The 17808-nt window shown below is 28.1% G+C and overlaps 1 protein-coding gene across 2 annotated transcripts in view; it reads right to left on the bottom strand.

Moving 5' to 3' along the window:
* The window catches only part of LOC107453678 (calcium binding protein Mo25), a 31718-nt gene that overhangs the window by 5541 nt on the left and 8369 nt on the right, over nucleotides 1–17808 (bottom strand). For both annotated transcript variants that reach the window (XM_043041157.2, XM_043041155.2), the window contains exons 3-7: nucleotides 15058–15225; nucleotides 13613–13731; nucleotides 10624–10792; nucleotides 7495–7620; nucleotides 5303–5446 (exon numbers count right to left, since the gene is read on the bottom strand). In XM_043041157.2, coding sequence (XP_042897091.1) covers nucleotides 5303–5446; nucleotides 7495–7620; nucleotides 10624–10792; nucleotides 13613–13731; nucleotides 15058–15225 — 726 coding nt within the window. The remainder of the gene's footprint in view (nucleotides 1–5302; nucleotides 5447–7494; nucleotides 7621–10623; nucleotides 10793–13612; nucleotides 13732–15057; nucleotides 15226–17808) is intronic.

Genomic DNA, 17808 nt, shown 5'->3' with positions numbered 1-17808 from the left:
TCATTTTTTGAAGATAAATTACTGATTATAAGTTAAATGAGCATGTAAAGCATCCTCAAAATGAATGATTATACCTTTATTTTAAAAAATTGTTGCAAAGGTACTGTGACCCCTTAATGGATATTTTATCACAATTTTGGGTTTTTTTTACTTTCTTCAACAAATACGGAAAAAATTTGAGAATATACAGGTAAACAGGAGATAGTGGTAGATTGCAGGAATCTTGGTTAGAAAACAGGAGACTCGGCAGGTATGCACCTGATGAATGAATTGATATTTGAAAAAAACTGTATTAACATCAAGTGTCATCCACTACGAGTTCAAAAAAATGTATCTGAACTTGAGTGGATGAAAAAAAGTATTTTATGAACAATTGAACATTTGAACTAGATAATAGGGAGAGTGTGAATTAATAGTAGGAACGTGGTATCAGACAACTATAAAAGTATACATTTGGAGATGTTAACCACACGTGCTAACATTGAATTTATCTGACAGAGCGAATATGAAACACTTAAATGTGCACAATAAACAATTTTTTTCGTTCAATAAGTTAAAAAATTATTACTGATGTTATCTTTAAAATTGAGCAAAAACTGAATCGCTTACAGTAAAATTTAAAACAATGACCAACGGAAATTCCATTTCGTTTTTCGCTCATCCCTATGTAATAAATGAATTATTTATTTGACAAAACTGTATTTGAACTTGAATGTATGAGTAAAAAGTATTGAAAATTTGAACAACATATAGGGAGAACTTAGAGTAGGAATTGAAAAAAAAAGTTCAAAAATATTTATAATAACTAACATTAGGAATAAGGGAGATCTTAATAGCATGAAAGAGATTGCAACCCCTACAACATGTTATAATGTTTAAAAACAAACCAAAAAAACTATATAAAATAAAGCATTTTCAAAACATAATGCAATAATTTTAACAAATTTGAACATAATTAACCCAAAAACTCAATTAAAGCATATTTTAACTATGCATAATTTTAAAAAAAACTGAGGTGTTAACCAATCCTCAAATCATAAATAATTTTGAAAACTACAGAAGTTAATTAAATTAAATAAAGATAAAGGTGTGAGAAATCACAAAATATTCACAAGGTATGAATTATTTTGTCAAACTGAAAAGTTATTAAAACAAGTACCTAAAATTTTCATTGGAACACAGAAAAATAGATTTTGGTTGCCTTTCTAAGTTTAACTATTCAAAATACTATTATTTATTCGAATTATTAAAAAATTATTCAACGTTAAGTTTAACTATTCAAATTATTATTGTTAACTATTCCAATCATAGTTGGTAAGGTTTAGAACAGAATGGATTAATCCACGGTTTAAACCGCCCTGTCCAAAATCCATCCACTCAAATTATGTCACAATTTTTTAAAAAAAATAAAATGTTAATATTTGAACAAGAAGCAAAATGAAGACAATATTTTGTTTTATTAAAAAAGTTGATTATTATTTTTAATATTGCATTATTTATCCTTACGCAGAAACATAATTTATCAGTACTAAAAGCATATTTAGTCATATTTTAGGGATGAGGTATTCACTTTTGTTGTTCTGTATATTAACATTAAAAAAGTGCTATTCGAAATAAAGTCGGTGATCCATAAAACGATCCTTTGAACAAAAGACATTTTAAGAGTACACAAAACAAGTTAATCTGAATCCCTTCCTACTTTGTTAAATTAAAATTTATGCTTTTTTTCAACAAAAAAAAATTTCCATTTTTAGAAATTAAATTTATGCAATCATAAGACTCTAAAAAATTCTTTTTTTAAAAAAAAATTGCAAATGAAGACAAAAAGGATAAAAGGAAAAAAAAGAGAAAAACGAAGAAAATTAGGTGAGTTTTATTTACTGTGTATAAGCTGCAAGTATATAGAATTCATAAAATAAGTTAATAATATAGGGAAAACATGGAAAATAATAAAGATTAATGAAAAGAGAAGAAAAAAAAATTTAAAAAATATTTAAAAAGAAATTAAAAAGCTGTAAAACATCATAATGAAAAGATATAATCTCTTCGTCTGTAATAAAGCATAATATCTTTACATTCAAAATAAAACATTAAAAAAAAAAAAAAAAAAAAAAAAAGAAGAAAAAAACATTCTTTAAACAACACTCTTGAAAGATTCTAATACTTGTAAGTTCATTTAAATTCACTACTCACTTTATAGATTTTGTTCTGTATCTTCTGTTTTTTTGCTTGATATGTTTTATTTCGTTCAGATTTTTTTTTTTTACTTAATGCAATCTACTTTTGCTTTAAATTTTTTTGAGTCTTCCTCACACGATTGCATTGATATATCATATTTTGCTTTGGCTATATTGATACAATGTTAGAAAGCACTTCTTTTCGCAGATATAATCGTTTGAGCTGATGAAGAGATTATATCATTTCTTTGTTGTACAACTTTTTAATTTGTTTAAAAAAATATTTTATTTCAATAATTCTTTTTGTTCTCTTTTCATTAATCTTTATTATTATCCACATTTTCTCAATATTTTTTAACTATATATATATATAAAAAATGTATCNACAGTACAGAACCCGTTATCCGTAAATCAGAAAACAGGAACGAAATTCGATAAATTTTCCCGCCATTTAAAAAAGATTTTTTTTTTCCTCGTAAGATTCTAGGATTTTTCTATTTTTTTTTTAAAGATGTTTACCTTCTTACACTTCTTTAAAAATACATTCTTTCCTATTTCTCTAGAAATAACTAGAGAAACATTTTATAACCTCAGAGGCATTTATATTATGTGATTTTTCATACTTCTCAATTAAAAGTTTAAAGTTTTTAGAGGTTTGAAGGACCAACTATAAATTACAAGCAGAAATTAGAGTTTTTGAACACCCTATGCCAAAAATGTAGGAATAAGTCTGTAACTTGTAACAATTATTTTAGTATCATAGCTGCCAACATGGATAGGAATATATCCCGTAGATTTTACAAAATAATAAAAATTTCATGGTAATTGTTACCTAATGAGCTAAATATTTTATACAAAGGGAAATTTAGGGATTTTTATAGTCATCAAAATAGAAAAAACTGCACTATTTTCCAGTTATGATTGACATTAAACATACTTGAAATGTTATTTATTATGTTTACTCATAATTTTGAATATTAATAGGCATTTAATTCATCACAGAAAATTTAAAAAATTGTTTTAATTAATTTAAAAAGAGAGTTCTGAATAAAAATAAACTGAACATTTTAGAGCAAAAAAAAGTTTTGAACTTATTTCTATACATGAGGCTCGCTTCATTAGACATTAGTAATACTTATTTAAATATTCAAGCAATAATCTACAAAAATTCTATTTCAATAGGGATTTTTTTTTAGGAAAATTACTAAATTTTAGGGAATTTTCTAAAATGTTCAAAAGCCAGGAGCATTTTAATTAAACCAGTAGACCAGGAGAAACTAGCAAAATCCAGTATTCTACTAGAAAATCCATTAGAGTTGGCAGCTATGTTGTATTTTTAAGCGATAATTGCACAAATCAAATAAATTTTATAACTATTATAATAAGAAAAAAATATAAACAACTTTAAAATATTGTAAATTTTTTAAATCAATGAATTTCTTTTTTAAAAAAGAATCAGTTACAGTACACTCTCGATTATCCGTGCGCGGATTATACGGTTTGCGGTTTATCCGTGCTCCTTTCGGAGTCACAAAATTTTTTTTAAAGAGAAACATTTTCAAGATTATCATGCATGTAAAATATATGTTGATATGAATAGAAATCTTGTCAAATCAGTCTCGCCATTTATTAACAGAATATGAATCTAATGTTTTTATTGATAATAATCGCTGCAATGAAGTTATAACACTTTTTGAAATCAATATTCATTATTGGATGCAGTATATGGAATATCATGGTCAAAGTCTACGTTATCACGATCGTGGAGAAAGATCGCTTGATGAACAATCTTCTTCAGATATTGAAGAATATGATAACAGTATTTTTGAACAAGGAAAAGAAATCGAAGGTTTCTTGATAAGGAAAATTCGTTTCAAAGTGATGTATGTGAGCTTGACTTCCAGTATTTAACAGATGAGTAAATTGTTACTAACTGTGTTGTTAAATCAAATAGTGATAATGCAGAAGATGTAATAAATGAGGGAAATACAATTCCTGACTCTGCTGCTCTACAATCTGTGGAAACTTATTAGATTGATTATATGGGAGAACGAGGATTTGATTATGGTGACATTACTATGGTACGTAAAATATGTGTCAATATACGGCAAGAGATGAACAAACAGCAGAAGCAAAGACGCATTACACATTTTTTTAAGCAGTAAATGTTAAATTCCTAGTTTGATGTTATACAGCATGCAAATGTAAGTAATTTTTATATTTTTTGCACTGATGTTNTAAAGAGAAACATTTTCAAGATTATGATGCATGTAAAATATATCTTGTCAAATCAGTCTCGCCATTTATTAACAGAATATGAATCTAATGTTTGTATTGATAATAATCGCAGCAATAGTGATTCATGAAGTTATAACACTACCAAATTTTTGAAATCAATATTCATTATTGGATGCAGTATATGGAATATCATGGTCAAAGGTAAAATCGTTATCACGATCGTGGAGAAAGATCGCTTGATGAACAATCTTCTTCAGATATTGAAGAATATGATAACAGTATTTCGGAACAAGGAAAAGAAATCGAAGGTTTCTTGATGAGGAAAATTCGTTTCAAAGTGAAGTATGTGAGCTTCACTTCCAGTATTTAACAGATGAGTAAATTGTTACTAACTGTGTTGTTAAATCAAACAGTGATGATGCAGAAGATGTAATAAATGAGGGAAATACAATTCCTGACTCTGTTGCTCTACAATCTGTGGAAACTTTATTAGATTGATTATGTGGGAGAACGAGGATTTGATTATGGTGACATTACTATGGTACGTAAAATATGTGTCAATATGCGGCAAGAGATGAACAAACAGCAGAAGCAAAGACGCATTACACATTTTTTTAAGCAGTAAATGTTAACTTCCTAGTTTGATGTTATACAGCATGCAAATGTATGTAATTTTTATAATTTTTGCACTGATGTTCATTTTTTCTTTAATAAAAAGGAGTTTTCGGATTATCCGTGTTTTTTGACTGTCTGCGTGACCCGCCCTGGTGATCAACCCGGATAATCGGGAATGCACTGTATTTAAACAGCGATTAACAAACCACAATTTTTCGATGAAAAAAAAATCAACACAGTAAAACAGAAGAGACATAAAATGGTTGACTCACCTTAAAGACGTGGAAAGCTTCAAATTGTATATTCCTACTCCTTTCTTTTAACATATTCATCATGAGTTTTAAATTATCAGGGGAGCTAATATATCGAGTCATAATCGTAAAATTATGCCTGTCTAACAACAACTCTCCTAGAAGCTGAAAAATACATCAATGCATTATTACTCTTTCTATAACACAAAAAAATTTATAACTGCCAACACGGATAAGATAAAATTCAGCAGGATTTACAAAAAATATATAAATTTCATGATAATTGTTGCAAAATATTTTACACAAAGGGAATTTTATAGTATATTTTCCAATTATGATTTTACATTAATTATCTTGAAATGTTATGCAGGGGTCTGTCCAGACATTTTGCGAAAGGTGCGATTTTTTAATTTGTGCGTTCTCGTAATTTGTGAATATAAAATAAACGTTAAGTCTCATTCTTTCAACCAGGGTCCTGCTTTTGTGAATTTGTTCAAATAGGGTCCTGTTACTGCAAAAACCTTTTTCAATGAGTTTTTAAACTGTAAAGGCATACAAGATTTTGTTCAACACTGTAAAATTATAATTTAAAAAAAATAAATTTTAGAAAATGAACAGCAATTGCTGCTAATAAATTAGAGATGCAACATACAAATATTTGGTATTTAGCCTATACTGCTGAACGCAGAATATTCATTTTGGATGAATAAATGAAGAATCCTCAGCCGAAGGCAACGTTTACATCCATCTTTCTTGTTTTCTGCCCTGGGAAGGGTTTATTCGACTTACAGAACAATAATGAAGATAAACAAATTTGTGAAGGGTTCGATTAAAAGATAAATTATTTTGTGAAGAGTCCGTTTTTAATGTAAAATATTTTGTGAAGGGTCCGTTTTTATGAAATAATAGTTTGTGAGGGGTCTGTTAACGGACCCAAATTTCTTCTTAACAGACCCCTGTTATGTATTATTATTATTCATAATTTTGAATAGATATAGGCATTTAATTAATCAGATAATTAACTGAATTTTGTAAATGAGGCCTGCTTTATTATGTATTAGTGACACTTTCACTCAATTTTAAGGAATTGTCTAAAACGTACGAAAACCAGAAGAATTTTTATGAAACCAGTAGACCAAGAGAAACTGGTCAAATCAAGTAGTCTACAAAATCCACAACACTGCCAACAGTAATAATTCTGTAGTGNAAAAAAAAAATATTTTTGTAAGACTGAAAAATTGTTCCTATCAAGTAATAGTGATGCAGAAAAATTAAGGACTTTTAGAAACCTTGTACCAAAATTAAGTACAGGGTATCTGCTACACTTTAGATTTTCAAATTCATGACTTTTCATGACTAATTCCAAGAACTTTTCATGACTTAATGAAGCTACTATTTTCTCCGACAAAAACAGAATAATAAATTTAAAAAGCATTATAATAACATTAATTAAAATGATATGTATAACCAAAACTGTTATCCTCTACATCTTCATATTTATTGATTTTAAATTTAAAAAACAGAGTAAAAAAATAGTTGAAGCAATAAAATAGCTGAGCAAATATTTTTTTCTTCCTTTTTTTCTGCAGAATTATATTCTAAAGATACTTCTCTTGTTCATCAGAAAGGAAAGAAATACTCCTGATTTTTCTGTTCTCATTTCGGAATTAAAAAAATTTGCCAATGACTGGCTTGCTTCAGCTAGAATTTTAAGTTGATAAAATAATAAAAAGATGAATAATAATAATTCTGAAATCCCATAAGTTTAAAAATTCATAGATTCGGAACATCAAGAAATGGGGGGATTCCATTTTAATTCCATATTTTTCAGCAACCTAAATCCATGACTTTCCATGATTTGTATTAAAAAATAGTTAAATTCATGACAGATTTTGTTAAATACCGAAATTCACGACCTTCCATGATTTTTCATGACTTTCCAGGTGCGCGGATATCCTGTTAATACACAAATTCTTAAAATTAAGAAACAAACTCAAATTATCTCTTTTTAAAAAAGAAAATCAGAAGAGAAAAATTGTGCAATATCGTAAATTGAGCTTAACTTGATCAAGATAACTAACTATAGCTTGATACATTTTTAAAGAAAATCTGAACTGAGCTCTGTTTCATTAAAATATGCTCGTTGCATTACAATATCATGTACACATTTAGATTTCTGTAAAAATCATAATTTGGTGAGAAATAAAACTTACTTTGAGAGATTGCCTTTTGGTGACATAGTTTTCTGAATTCAGTAAGTGCTGATAGTGGCTGAAAACTCTGTCATAATTCATTTCAAGGAACTCAGAACACAAGACTTTATGTCTTGTTAACAACTCCTACAAAAATAGATTTACATTTCAATTAATTAACAACACAATTTTAAACAGAATATTTTTTTTCTTCAAAAAATATATAATATAAATTTTTAAAAAAACTGTGATTTCAATACTGCAATCACTAGTTTCCCAATGGTGACCCATTTGGTCTGATAAAGACACTGGCATACCTGCCAACATTGGAGAAATGAAATAACGGAGATTATTACTAGTGACATTTTTTGGGCTATTAGCAAGTTTTGATACATCATGCATAATCATGTAAGTCAAAAAGAGAAATTCAAAATTGAAATAATATAAGCACATACATAGTACTTCAAAAAAATAAAATAATTAGGCATGGTAGGCAAATTTTGACAGTTGACGGTTTTAACCGTCATGTCAAAAAAAGCAACCTTTTGACATAGTTTTTGAAAATTGTCAAAACCCCAAAATTTTGGCTTAAGGAAAATTATTAACTATTATAAATATGAAGCGATTTTAAAATACATAAAATTAAAAGTGTTCCATCAATTATGTTCTTGAATTATCTTAACATAAAACTCTTATTGTTTTGAAAAATACTGTTAAAAACCCAAATTTTGGTCTAGAAAATATTAAATTATTATAAATAAAAATGTGTCAAGTTGCAATTTATCCAATCCCTCTATTTGTTTTAATACTGAAAATAAAAACACAGAAACAATTATCTTATAAGAAAACACTTCAAAACCCTCTTATGCCTTTATACATAAAATCAGTTTTTATTTACTTCCATTTTTAACTCCTCTTTTCCCCAAAGAAAGTATTTAAAAATAAAAAAATTATTTTTTGAAGTCCCCTCTACTCCAAGTTCATTTTTTAGTTTTATATAAATAAGACTGAAATTTGAGAATGTTCATACAATGTAAACAATGTCTTTTTGCATAATTCGTGGTGAAAATCAACATGGAAAAGAAAAAAAGATCTCGTTTTACAAAAGGGAAAATTAATTTTAAAAATAGCCAATGAAAAAAACACCTTTAAGGGCTTCTAAAAAACGAAATTAGAAAATACACATCCTGCCCTCTTTTATGTTTTAAAAGGAAAAAAAATTATGGCAGAACTGCTGAAGAGGAGATACCAAGCAACAGAACCAAATAATTAAACAGAGCAAATGGGGTTCTACTTTCCAACATTAAAAGCAAGTTCACCGACAAGAACAGAGCCTTGTGTTAACTAAGGGTCAAGTAATGTGTTATGATTTTCTCAAAGAATGAAGAACAAAATTAGATAAAAATTAAATGTGCTAGAAATCATAAAGCAAAACAGTGTCATTAAGAGGATTAAGGGCAACATTCTTGATTTTTTTAAAAAAAGAAATAAATAGAAACCATAAATTTGATTTAATTCAGTTATTTTTTATAGATGCTTTAAACAATTACAACTTACTACGAGTTAAATTTTATTAATATAAATATTATAAGAATATTTTTAAAATAAATCCCAATACATTTGAGATTATATCACTGCTTCAAAAAATCATTTTACAGTAATATAAATTACATGCAAATACAAGACTCAAAATTATTGAAAAGGGAATGGAAATAAATAACTATTAAGTATGAAAACTTGCATCTTAACTCCAAGATGAAAAAATCCTTCTGATTCAGAATACAAATTAATTTCAGAACAAATTGATTCAAAAGTGCAAAAATTTTTAGTAGACGGGTTCACTTAAAATTTCAGCACCATAGGCTTTAGGTATCCTACGACGACAGGTTGTACACAATACTGGTGACTGGCAGTAAAACTTAGTAATGAGTATCGTTTCAGAAGCAATTGCAAATAAATACTTGTCATTATTAAAATTCCACTCGGTACTTTGGAATTATCCTGTCGACTATTCTCGTACTTTGGGAACACGATTGTCGAACATTTTTGTAAAATCCATGATGGCTCAGGGAATAGAGCGTTCCCCTTTTAATGAGGTGAGCCAGGTTCAAATCCCAGCGATGGCTGGTTCACACAAATTTCACATTCGGCTTACACCACCCACAGTGGTGATGTAAAATATCCTCAGAGGGTAGATGGATTATAGGTTAGAGTTCGCTTGCCGTCAGGCTTACTGTGGGAGCTTTTTTTTTATCATCTAACCCAAACGCGGGTTAGTTCCATCAAAAAGTTCTCCATGAAGGCAAATTTCTCCCAATACCTGATCCAGTAGTTCCCTTGCCTTTTGGATTGAGCTCAAACTTACAAGGCTACTGAGTTGAACATTAGTAGTTGTAAACTTGAAAATTGGTTCGGCTGTTCAACAACAGTTAAACAAAGATAAGATTAAAAAAATAAAAAGAAACAGTTGTCATCGCCATAAGATAGGTTCTGCGAAATAACTGCATATTTCATATTTACTGTGTAATCCTTGACTATGCTAATAAGTTTTCTTTAGTGTGTTGAAATATACTGTTTTGTTTTACTCTGTTACAAAATGATTTGAATTACAAATGATTGCCTAGCACTGAAGAGAGTGCAGTGGTATATTTTCAAGAGTATGGAATAATTTCTTCATTCATTGTTTGCGCTTTAAAAGCTATCAAGGATTTTTGGCTGCGAAATGATTTATAATAAGATATATGGTTAGGTTCAAGAATAATTCAATGTGTAATTATCAAAAAAAAATGAAGTTTATAGAAATGAAGTTTTTACTTTGTTTTGATTCTTTTCATTACACTTTTTTATTACGCATTGTTACATTTAAATTTTTTGTTTTTATTCTTTTATTATTAATTGATAAATATAATCTGTTTAGAATGTTTATTTTGGAAATTGCTATTCATTATGATGGTGCCAAAGAATCTTCGCAAACATTGACAGGATAATCCCAAAATATCCTCCAACCCTTATACCAACATAATTTTGTTACTGGTTGTGGAATGATATTACAAGAGGAAAATTTACATTTCATGATACTTTCATTTAATAATAACTGTTTTCTTAACATGGCACGAGTTACGAGAAACAAATTACTGAAACTGAACATACCTTAAATGTTGAAAAGGCATCGGACGCAATATCAAATGTAGATACCTCGACATATCTAAAGAAATTGTAAAATTCATCTGAATAAAGTATGATTTTCGCTAATGCTTCGTAATGAATACACTCTCTAAGCATGGTGCCACAATTCAATGCGATATCCTGTTTCTCATAGCTGCAAAATAAAATATTTAAATTAGAAACATCAAATTAAAAATTAATACGCAAGTTTCTTTCTTTTTTTTTTTAAATAAAAAAAAGAGAGAGATTAACCTGCTTATTAGTATTTTTGTAGCTTTTCTGACATTCTTTTCATTTTATTTTATTGTCTGTGAGAAGTAACTTTTTCTAAACCAGAAGGTACAAGAAAAAGGGGTCATCCACCAACTAGGTGGCTGGACCCAGTTGAGAGGTACCTAAAGGTAATAGGAATAACTAACTGAAAGACCATAGCCGAGAATAGATCAAAATGGCAAAAACTTACTGGGGCGGCCTTGGCCTGTCATAGGCTGCAGTGCCCAAGAAGAAGTCTGTGAGAAAATTCTTCCTTAATTCAAAATCAGAAGGACATGATAGGCAAAGCATGGGAAGACGATTAAAGGAAATATGAGAGCTTAAGTTATAAATTTAAGGGTGGACTTTTATACAGCAAACTTCAACTTACAAATCTATGGATTATCCAATCATTTAAGGAATGTTACATTAAACAACTGGTTATAGTTTCTTTTTCCTGTTTCTAGTGACTTGCAAGATTGTTCTGCAAACTCTGAATTTGATTTCTACAGCATTGGACAGCATCGACTAAAATGCATTTCAAAAGGGTTTAATAGAGTTCCCTAGGGATAATTGCTTATCAGTATTCACAGAGAACACCGGCCCTTCGGAATAAAATTGCGAGTCAGAAGATCTCCCAAAGTCAATGATGTGCATATCAATTGCAACACACATTACTTTTCAATAGTTGATTTAATGCCTGCTTCCTATGATAGTGGTGTAAACAATGATGAAGAGTGAAGAATATCGGAGGATATACTCACAACTGATTTAATTACTGAAATGCGGGATTCGAAATTTCCATGACCACATTAAAAATTAACTGTAATTTTAAAATAGCAACAAGAAATGAAAAGAAACACCATTTATCTTACGAACGATCTTTTAAATGAAAGCATAAAATCTATGAAACATTTGTGAATGTAAACAAACCATTAAGCAAATTTGCAAACAATAGTAAGTATTCAGAAAGGGATATTGTTGTTTCTAAAAAAATTTAAAAAAACACACGCAAAGATCAGACATTTTTTCTAGTAGTTCCACTCATGTCAATTTTGGAAAAATGAACATATTTAATATATAATTTATTCAGCATACGCAACATACATCTCTTTGTTTTTTATTCCAAATCAACTAAAATGTTATTTATGAGTGCCACTTTTAAAAAAATTCAAGACTGAACTTATTTTTTGACAAATTAACACGGTTTAGCATTGTTCAACAGAATTTTCAGAAATTTTTCCATGGGAATGGGTCATATATTATATCAATGACTTATTTTTTTCTTCTTAATTGCTTAGTTTATTTTTTCTGCAAACAAAAGAATGCTATATTGTATCTTTTTTAACACTAGTTGCTGAATAATAAACCACTAATTTTTCCCTGGAGCCATTCATATCACTATACAGTCGGACATCCATTTATTAAATCTCTGAATTTTGCGATTTTTCTCGAGAGGAACTAAGAACATTTTGAAAATTTCTTTGTAAAATAACTTTCAAATTGCAAAGTAAATTTTCTATTTAGCAAACTTTTCTTTGAGATCCACTTTCCTTATTTCTTATAATATTTCAGAACATTTCAAGTTTGTTAAAGCATTTTATGGGGGAAATTGATTTTCACAGTCAATTAACTTTTAGAGAAAGCAGTAAAATCTCTTCCTCTTTTGTCAGCTTTTCAAACGAAAAACTCAGACAAAATTAACGAATTTCATCAGTAGTAATTAAACTTAAGAGCACATGTGGTAATGCACGCTTAAAATTACTTTTATAATAAATGCAGATATAATTTTATACATAAAGTTAGCTTTTTTTAATTTGAAAATGTATGTAGAATGATACTGTAGCACTGGATAATGTTTTGCTCTATTCTTGCTCCCCATGCAGATTTCTTTCATGGTTAAGACTTATAAAATGAATAGTAGATACAAGTTTACAAGATAAAGGTATATTAATTGCTATTTTATTTGTCTAGTGCTTATGGACTTAAAACCTGTTTTGTGTTGCTTGAGTACTTCAAAAGGTGATTTTCTATTTAACAAATTTTCCATGCATCGAACTTGTTATCAGGATTCAGTGACATCGGTAAATAGTACTGTATATTTTACACTTTAACACCATTATCCTAGCTCTCTATTTTTTTAAAAAATAATAATAATCACTACTTGAGTATTTCATTTTGATTCACACAACATTTCTAAACATCAAGAGGATAAAAAACTAACTCAAACAGATTCAGATTCAACATGAGAAGTTTTAACACTTCAATTTTTTCATTGCAGTGTGACAGCCTCATTTGAAAATTTTGCAATAATTACAAAAAATAATGTTTTCATTAAAAAGTAATCATTTTTGTTAAAATTATTTTTAACCAAAAATATTAATATTTTAAGGAAAAAGGAATTTTTGTTGAAAAATTTAAAAAAAAAACAAATTGGAAAGAGAGAATTTAGCTCAAAGATTTTGAAACTGATTTTCTTTCTTGATATCAAAGTTGAAAACAAAACAGCAAAGTGTTTTCTAAGAAGTTATCATTTTCTTATAATACGGACATAATTTATGGAAAATAAAAAGCGACCTATTCTAAAATTGTCCTTATTTAAAACTGTTCTATTTTACAAAATGTAATCAATATTCAATTATAAGTATCAATAATATTCATATAAATGTCAAAACAATTGTAATAACAATTATACTGATTAATAATAATTAATATTGATTACCCCTTCATTAATGTAAATAAGATTTCAGGCTTTGTGCAAATATACTCAACAGTTGGTAATCTGGTTCCTATTTGCCTTCGTAGAATATTGCTAAATATTTGTACAACATCTTTTTTACCCTAAAAAAACATAGAAAAGCAATATTATTTATTTATTTAAAAAATATACTGTACATCCAGTGCATAAATTTACTTTTCACTGGAAAATAACTTATCACATGAAGAAAAACCTACTCAAACTAGTAGTCAATTTTTATATTTCTTTCTTTTTAATTTTATTCTCATTTCATGAAATTTTAATACTTACATATTAAAATACAAAAAAAAAACAAAAACATTAAAATTATAAGTCATATTATTCAAAAAAACAAATAAAAAACAGCTACATTTCATAGTAAAGATTGTTAAATAACTGACTTAAGATTGTTAGACACAGATTACTTTGACGCAGAGCTTTCTAGAATAGTAAAAAATAATTAAAATAGCTTCAGGAATATTATGATAATATTTTGAAATTATTTTTTTCATTATCTGTGAGAACATAGAAATTAAACATTACAAATGAGCTTTGATATAAAAGTAGATACTAAACTTATTCTTTATTTGCTGTATTATCTAGAGTATAAGTCTTGCAAACTCTTTAAAAATAAATTGCACGCAAAATTTATAAATCGTAATCATAAAGCAAATAAACTTGAACCGTAAAACACAATTTTTAAATTATGTGAATATGAAAAGCAACATATAACTTTTAAATCACATAATTCTGAAAATAGCCATTTCATATAAAAACCAGCGAATACGAATCACGATATTAGATTTTTATAAATGCCTGCATGCAAACCAGGTTATTAGATTTTTAAATCCTATGTTTAATAATAACGTCAGGGATCTGTCTAGGTTTTTCTGAGAGGTACCTATTTAAAAATTATATTAAAAAATCAACACAAAAATATGGTAAAAATATAAATTTATCGTTTCTTACGGGATACAAAAATAAAATTGTAAGAAAAAGTATTTTGTGAAGGCACCGCTAAACGGTAGTGAATTAGGCCTGAACGTTATAAGATTTAAAAACCGTATGTATATAAATCCTGTACGCAGATGAAAAATATCTTTAAATTGTCACAGAATGCATTTTAGAATTTTACAGATCATAAGATTTTTGTGACAGGTCAGTTTAAGTAATTTGGAACTTTTTGAAGGACACATATTTTATGAACTAAAATTTTATGCAGGGACCTTTTTCTTAGAAATCAAAATTTTGTGAAAGGTCCATAAACAGACCAAGTTTCTTCCTAAATTAATTCCTGAAAAAGAAAAACATTAAAATTATAAAAACACATAAAAGAAAAAAACTGGGATAACATATAACACAATTGATTCCTTGTTTTAGATTAAAAAAGCATTAATTTTAAAGTAGACAAAAAGGAAAAAGCTAAAGACCTCGAAATCAATTTTAGGCAAATTCTGAACAAGTAATAACAACATATTGCAGTTATAAAGCTCTTGTGCCAACTGCGCTACAGCAATGTCAGAATTGGGCTCCTGATCACTGCTACCGTACAGCATCGTCTTCATCAGGGCAAGATGCTTAGAAACATCTTCTTGGGCCTAAAAACAAAATAGAATATTTAATTTTTAATATTCAAATGTTCAATTTAAAAAAAAAGAAAGGATTATTTATATTCTATTTTGAATACATAAAACAAAATAATACAGCATGCACTTGATTTTAAACCCACAAATACACTTGGTAGCAATCTATACAGCACTGGTCTAAGAAATGAAGAGACTTTGCAGACTGGGTCGAATATCTCTAGAGCTATTGGACTGATTTTAATGAAATTTGATATGTACATACACGACAAAACAAACAATTCTAATACGCATGCATGATTGTGCGTATTACTTGTTGGAGTTGGAGGGTATGAAATTGCCACAGGAAATGATAAACTGCCTTATTTCTTTCAAGTATGAAAACACGCTGCAAGGCTTGTATATCTGTAAGAGGGGTATCCATTTTTTAAAGTTTATTCTGCACCCACTGTTTCAAAACCTTCCGACTCCAATGAGTGTTACACACGATGATGCATGCATATTACCTATGTTGAATGGTTCATTTGTTTTGCATTGTATCAATGTATGTAGATATCAAATTTCATTAAAATCGCTTGAGTAGCTCTAGAGATAATCGACCAAGCCTGCAAATTCTCTTAATCTCTTACAACAGTGTCAGGGGTCTGTCCAGACATTTTGTGAAAGGTCCGTTTTTCGTGAAATTGTGAAAAAATTACTCACATTCTTTCAACCAGGGTCCGCTTTTATGAATTTGTGCAAATAGGGTCCGTTATTGCAAAAAAAAACTTTTTCAAGGAGTTTTTAAATTGTAAAGACATACAAGATTATGCTCAACACTGTAAAGTTATTATTAAAAAAATTAAATTTAAAAAAATAAACAACAATTGCTGTTTCTAAATTAGAGATGCAACATACAAATATTTGGTATTTAGCCTATACTGCTGAACGCAGAATATTCACTTCGGACGAATAATGGAAGAATCGTCTGCCGAAGACAAAACTTATATTCGTTTACATCCATCTTTCTTGTTTTTTGCCCTGGAAAGGGTTTATTCGATTAAGAAAATAATAATGAAGATAAACAAATTTGTGAAGGGTCCGATTAAAAGAAAAATCATTTTGTGAAGGGTCCGTTTTTAAGTTAAAATATTTTGTGAAGGGTCCGTTTTTATGAAAAGATATTTTGTGAAGGGCCCAAATTTCTTCTAAACAGACCCCTGAGTGTATATTTAGTACATTATCAATCAAGAGTAACATTAAGATTTAAGAGTTGCGTTTGTATATTCAATAAAAAGAAATATTACGCCAAAAAATACATTTAATTTTTAATATTCAAACATTTAATTTAAAAAATAGGATAATTTATATTCTTTTTTTAATACATAAAACAAAATAATAAAACTTGATTTTAATCCACAAATACACTTGGAAGTAATTTATACTACATTATGATTCAAGAGTAACGATCTTTAGGCAATTGAGCTCTCTTTTTGTGATAAACAGTACTATATGGCAGAGTTGCCTTCTACAATATCTGACATTCTTGTATTAGTAATTCCTTGTTTTCGGGAGAAATTATGTTGTTTGTATTATTAAGACAAACTCCAGCTCACATACTGGCTTGAGCAAACATAATTTCAAATCTTAATCAGGATAGGATATACTTTCTCTAATTTCTGAATAAATCAAAATAAACATTTTGCGATCAAAAACTGAAGTTTTATGTTTATAGAATCAAAACTGTGGTGTGTCTATCCATTTCTGTACCTTTATTTCTGCTTCATTCAGATTATTTTGCCAGTGTTCTCCCGAAGTGCTTTTAGAAGGGTGCCCCACCCTGCCCTTTTTGCAAAAATAAGCCAATAAAAACACTGCCTATTTATTTTAATTTTTATGGAAAAAAGTTTTCTTCTTAACCACCTGTTTTAATGAAAAATCCACTTCGGATTTATTTAGTTATTGATATTTATTTATCTTTTAATTTGATTCCTTCATTTAAGTAAGATTTTTCTTATGTTGTCTAGTTATATAATTAAAATTTGGATCATATTTGGTCCCACAGATATTCACATATTTTATTTGGGGCAGCGGATATTAATAAATTTATTAGTGATTTTAAATTTTACCATAATTAATAAAATTTAAAATAAAAAATGTTACCATAAATACCTTTTACTTAAAAAAACACACTTTTAAATGTTTATTTTCTCATAATTTTTAACATAAAAAAAGCATTAAAGTTGTTAACAATTTACTTTCTTTGTTTTTGTTCTGTTAAAAATTTCACTTTTTTTCTTGAAGAAAATTTATACAGAGATAGTCTTTTTGCTTGCCCATATATTAGGGTTGGCAAGATTTTGCCGTAGGTGGAAAAAACCACGGTAAAAACCATCCTGGCAAAAAAAGGTTTTTGCCAAGCAAAGTGGCAAAAACCCATATTTTCCACTATGAGAGGACAAAAACACATTTTCGATCCAAAATTATTCCTAAAATTGAAATATATACTATAAATATATATAATTAAAAAAATTATTATTCCATAATTAAATCACAATGTATTAATATATCATTTTAGTAGTTTAAAACATTATAGATCGAAAAATTAGTGATTATTCT

Source organism: Parasteatoda tepidariorum, chromosome 5 (assembly GCF_043381705.1).
Source record: "Parasteatoda tepidariorum isolate YZ-2023 chromosome 5, CAS_Ptep_4.0, whole genome shotgun sequence".
Taxonomy (NCBI): Eukaryota; Metazoa; Arthropoda; class Arachnida; order Araneae; family Theridiidae; genus Parasteatoda; species Parasteatoda tepidariorum.
The sequence above is the reverse complement of the archived record's forward strand: the minus strand, read 5'-3'. Positions and strand labels throughout refer to the sequence as shown.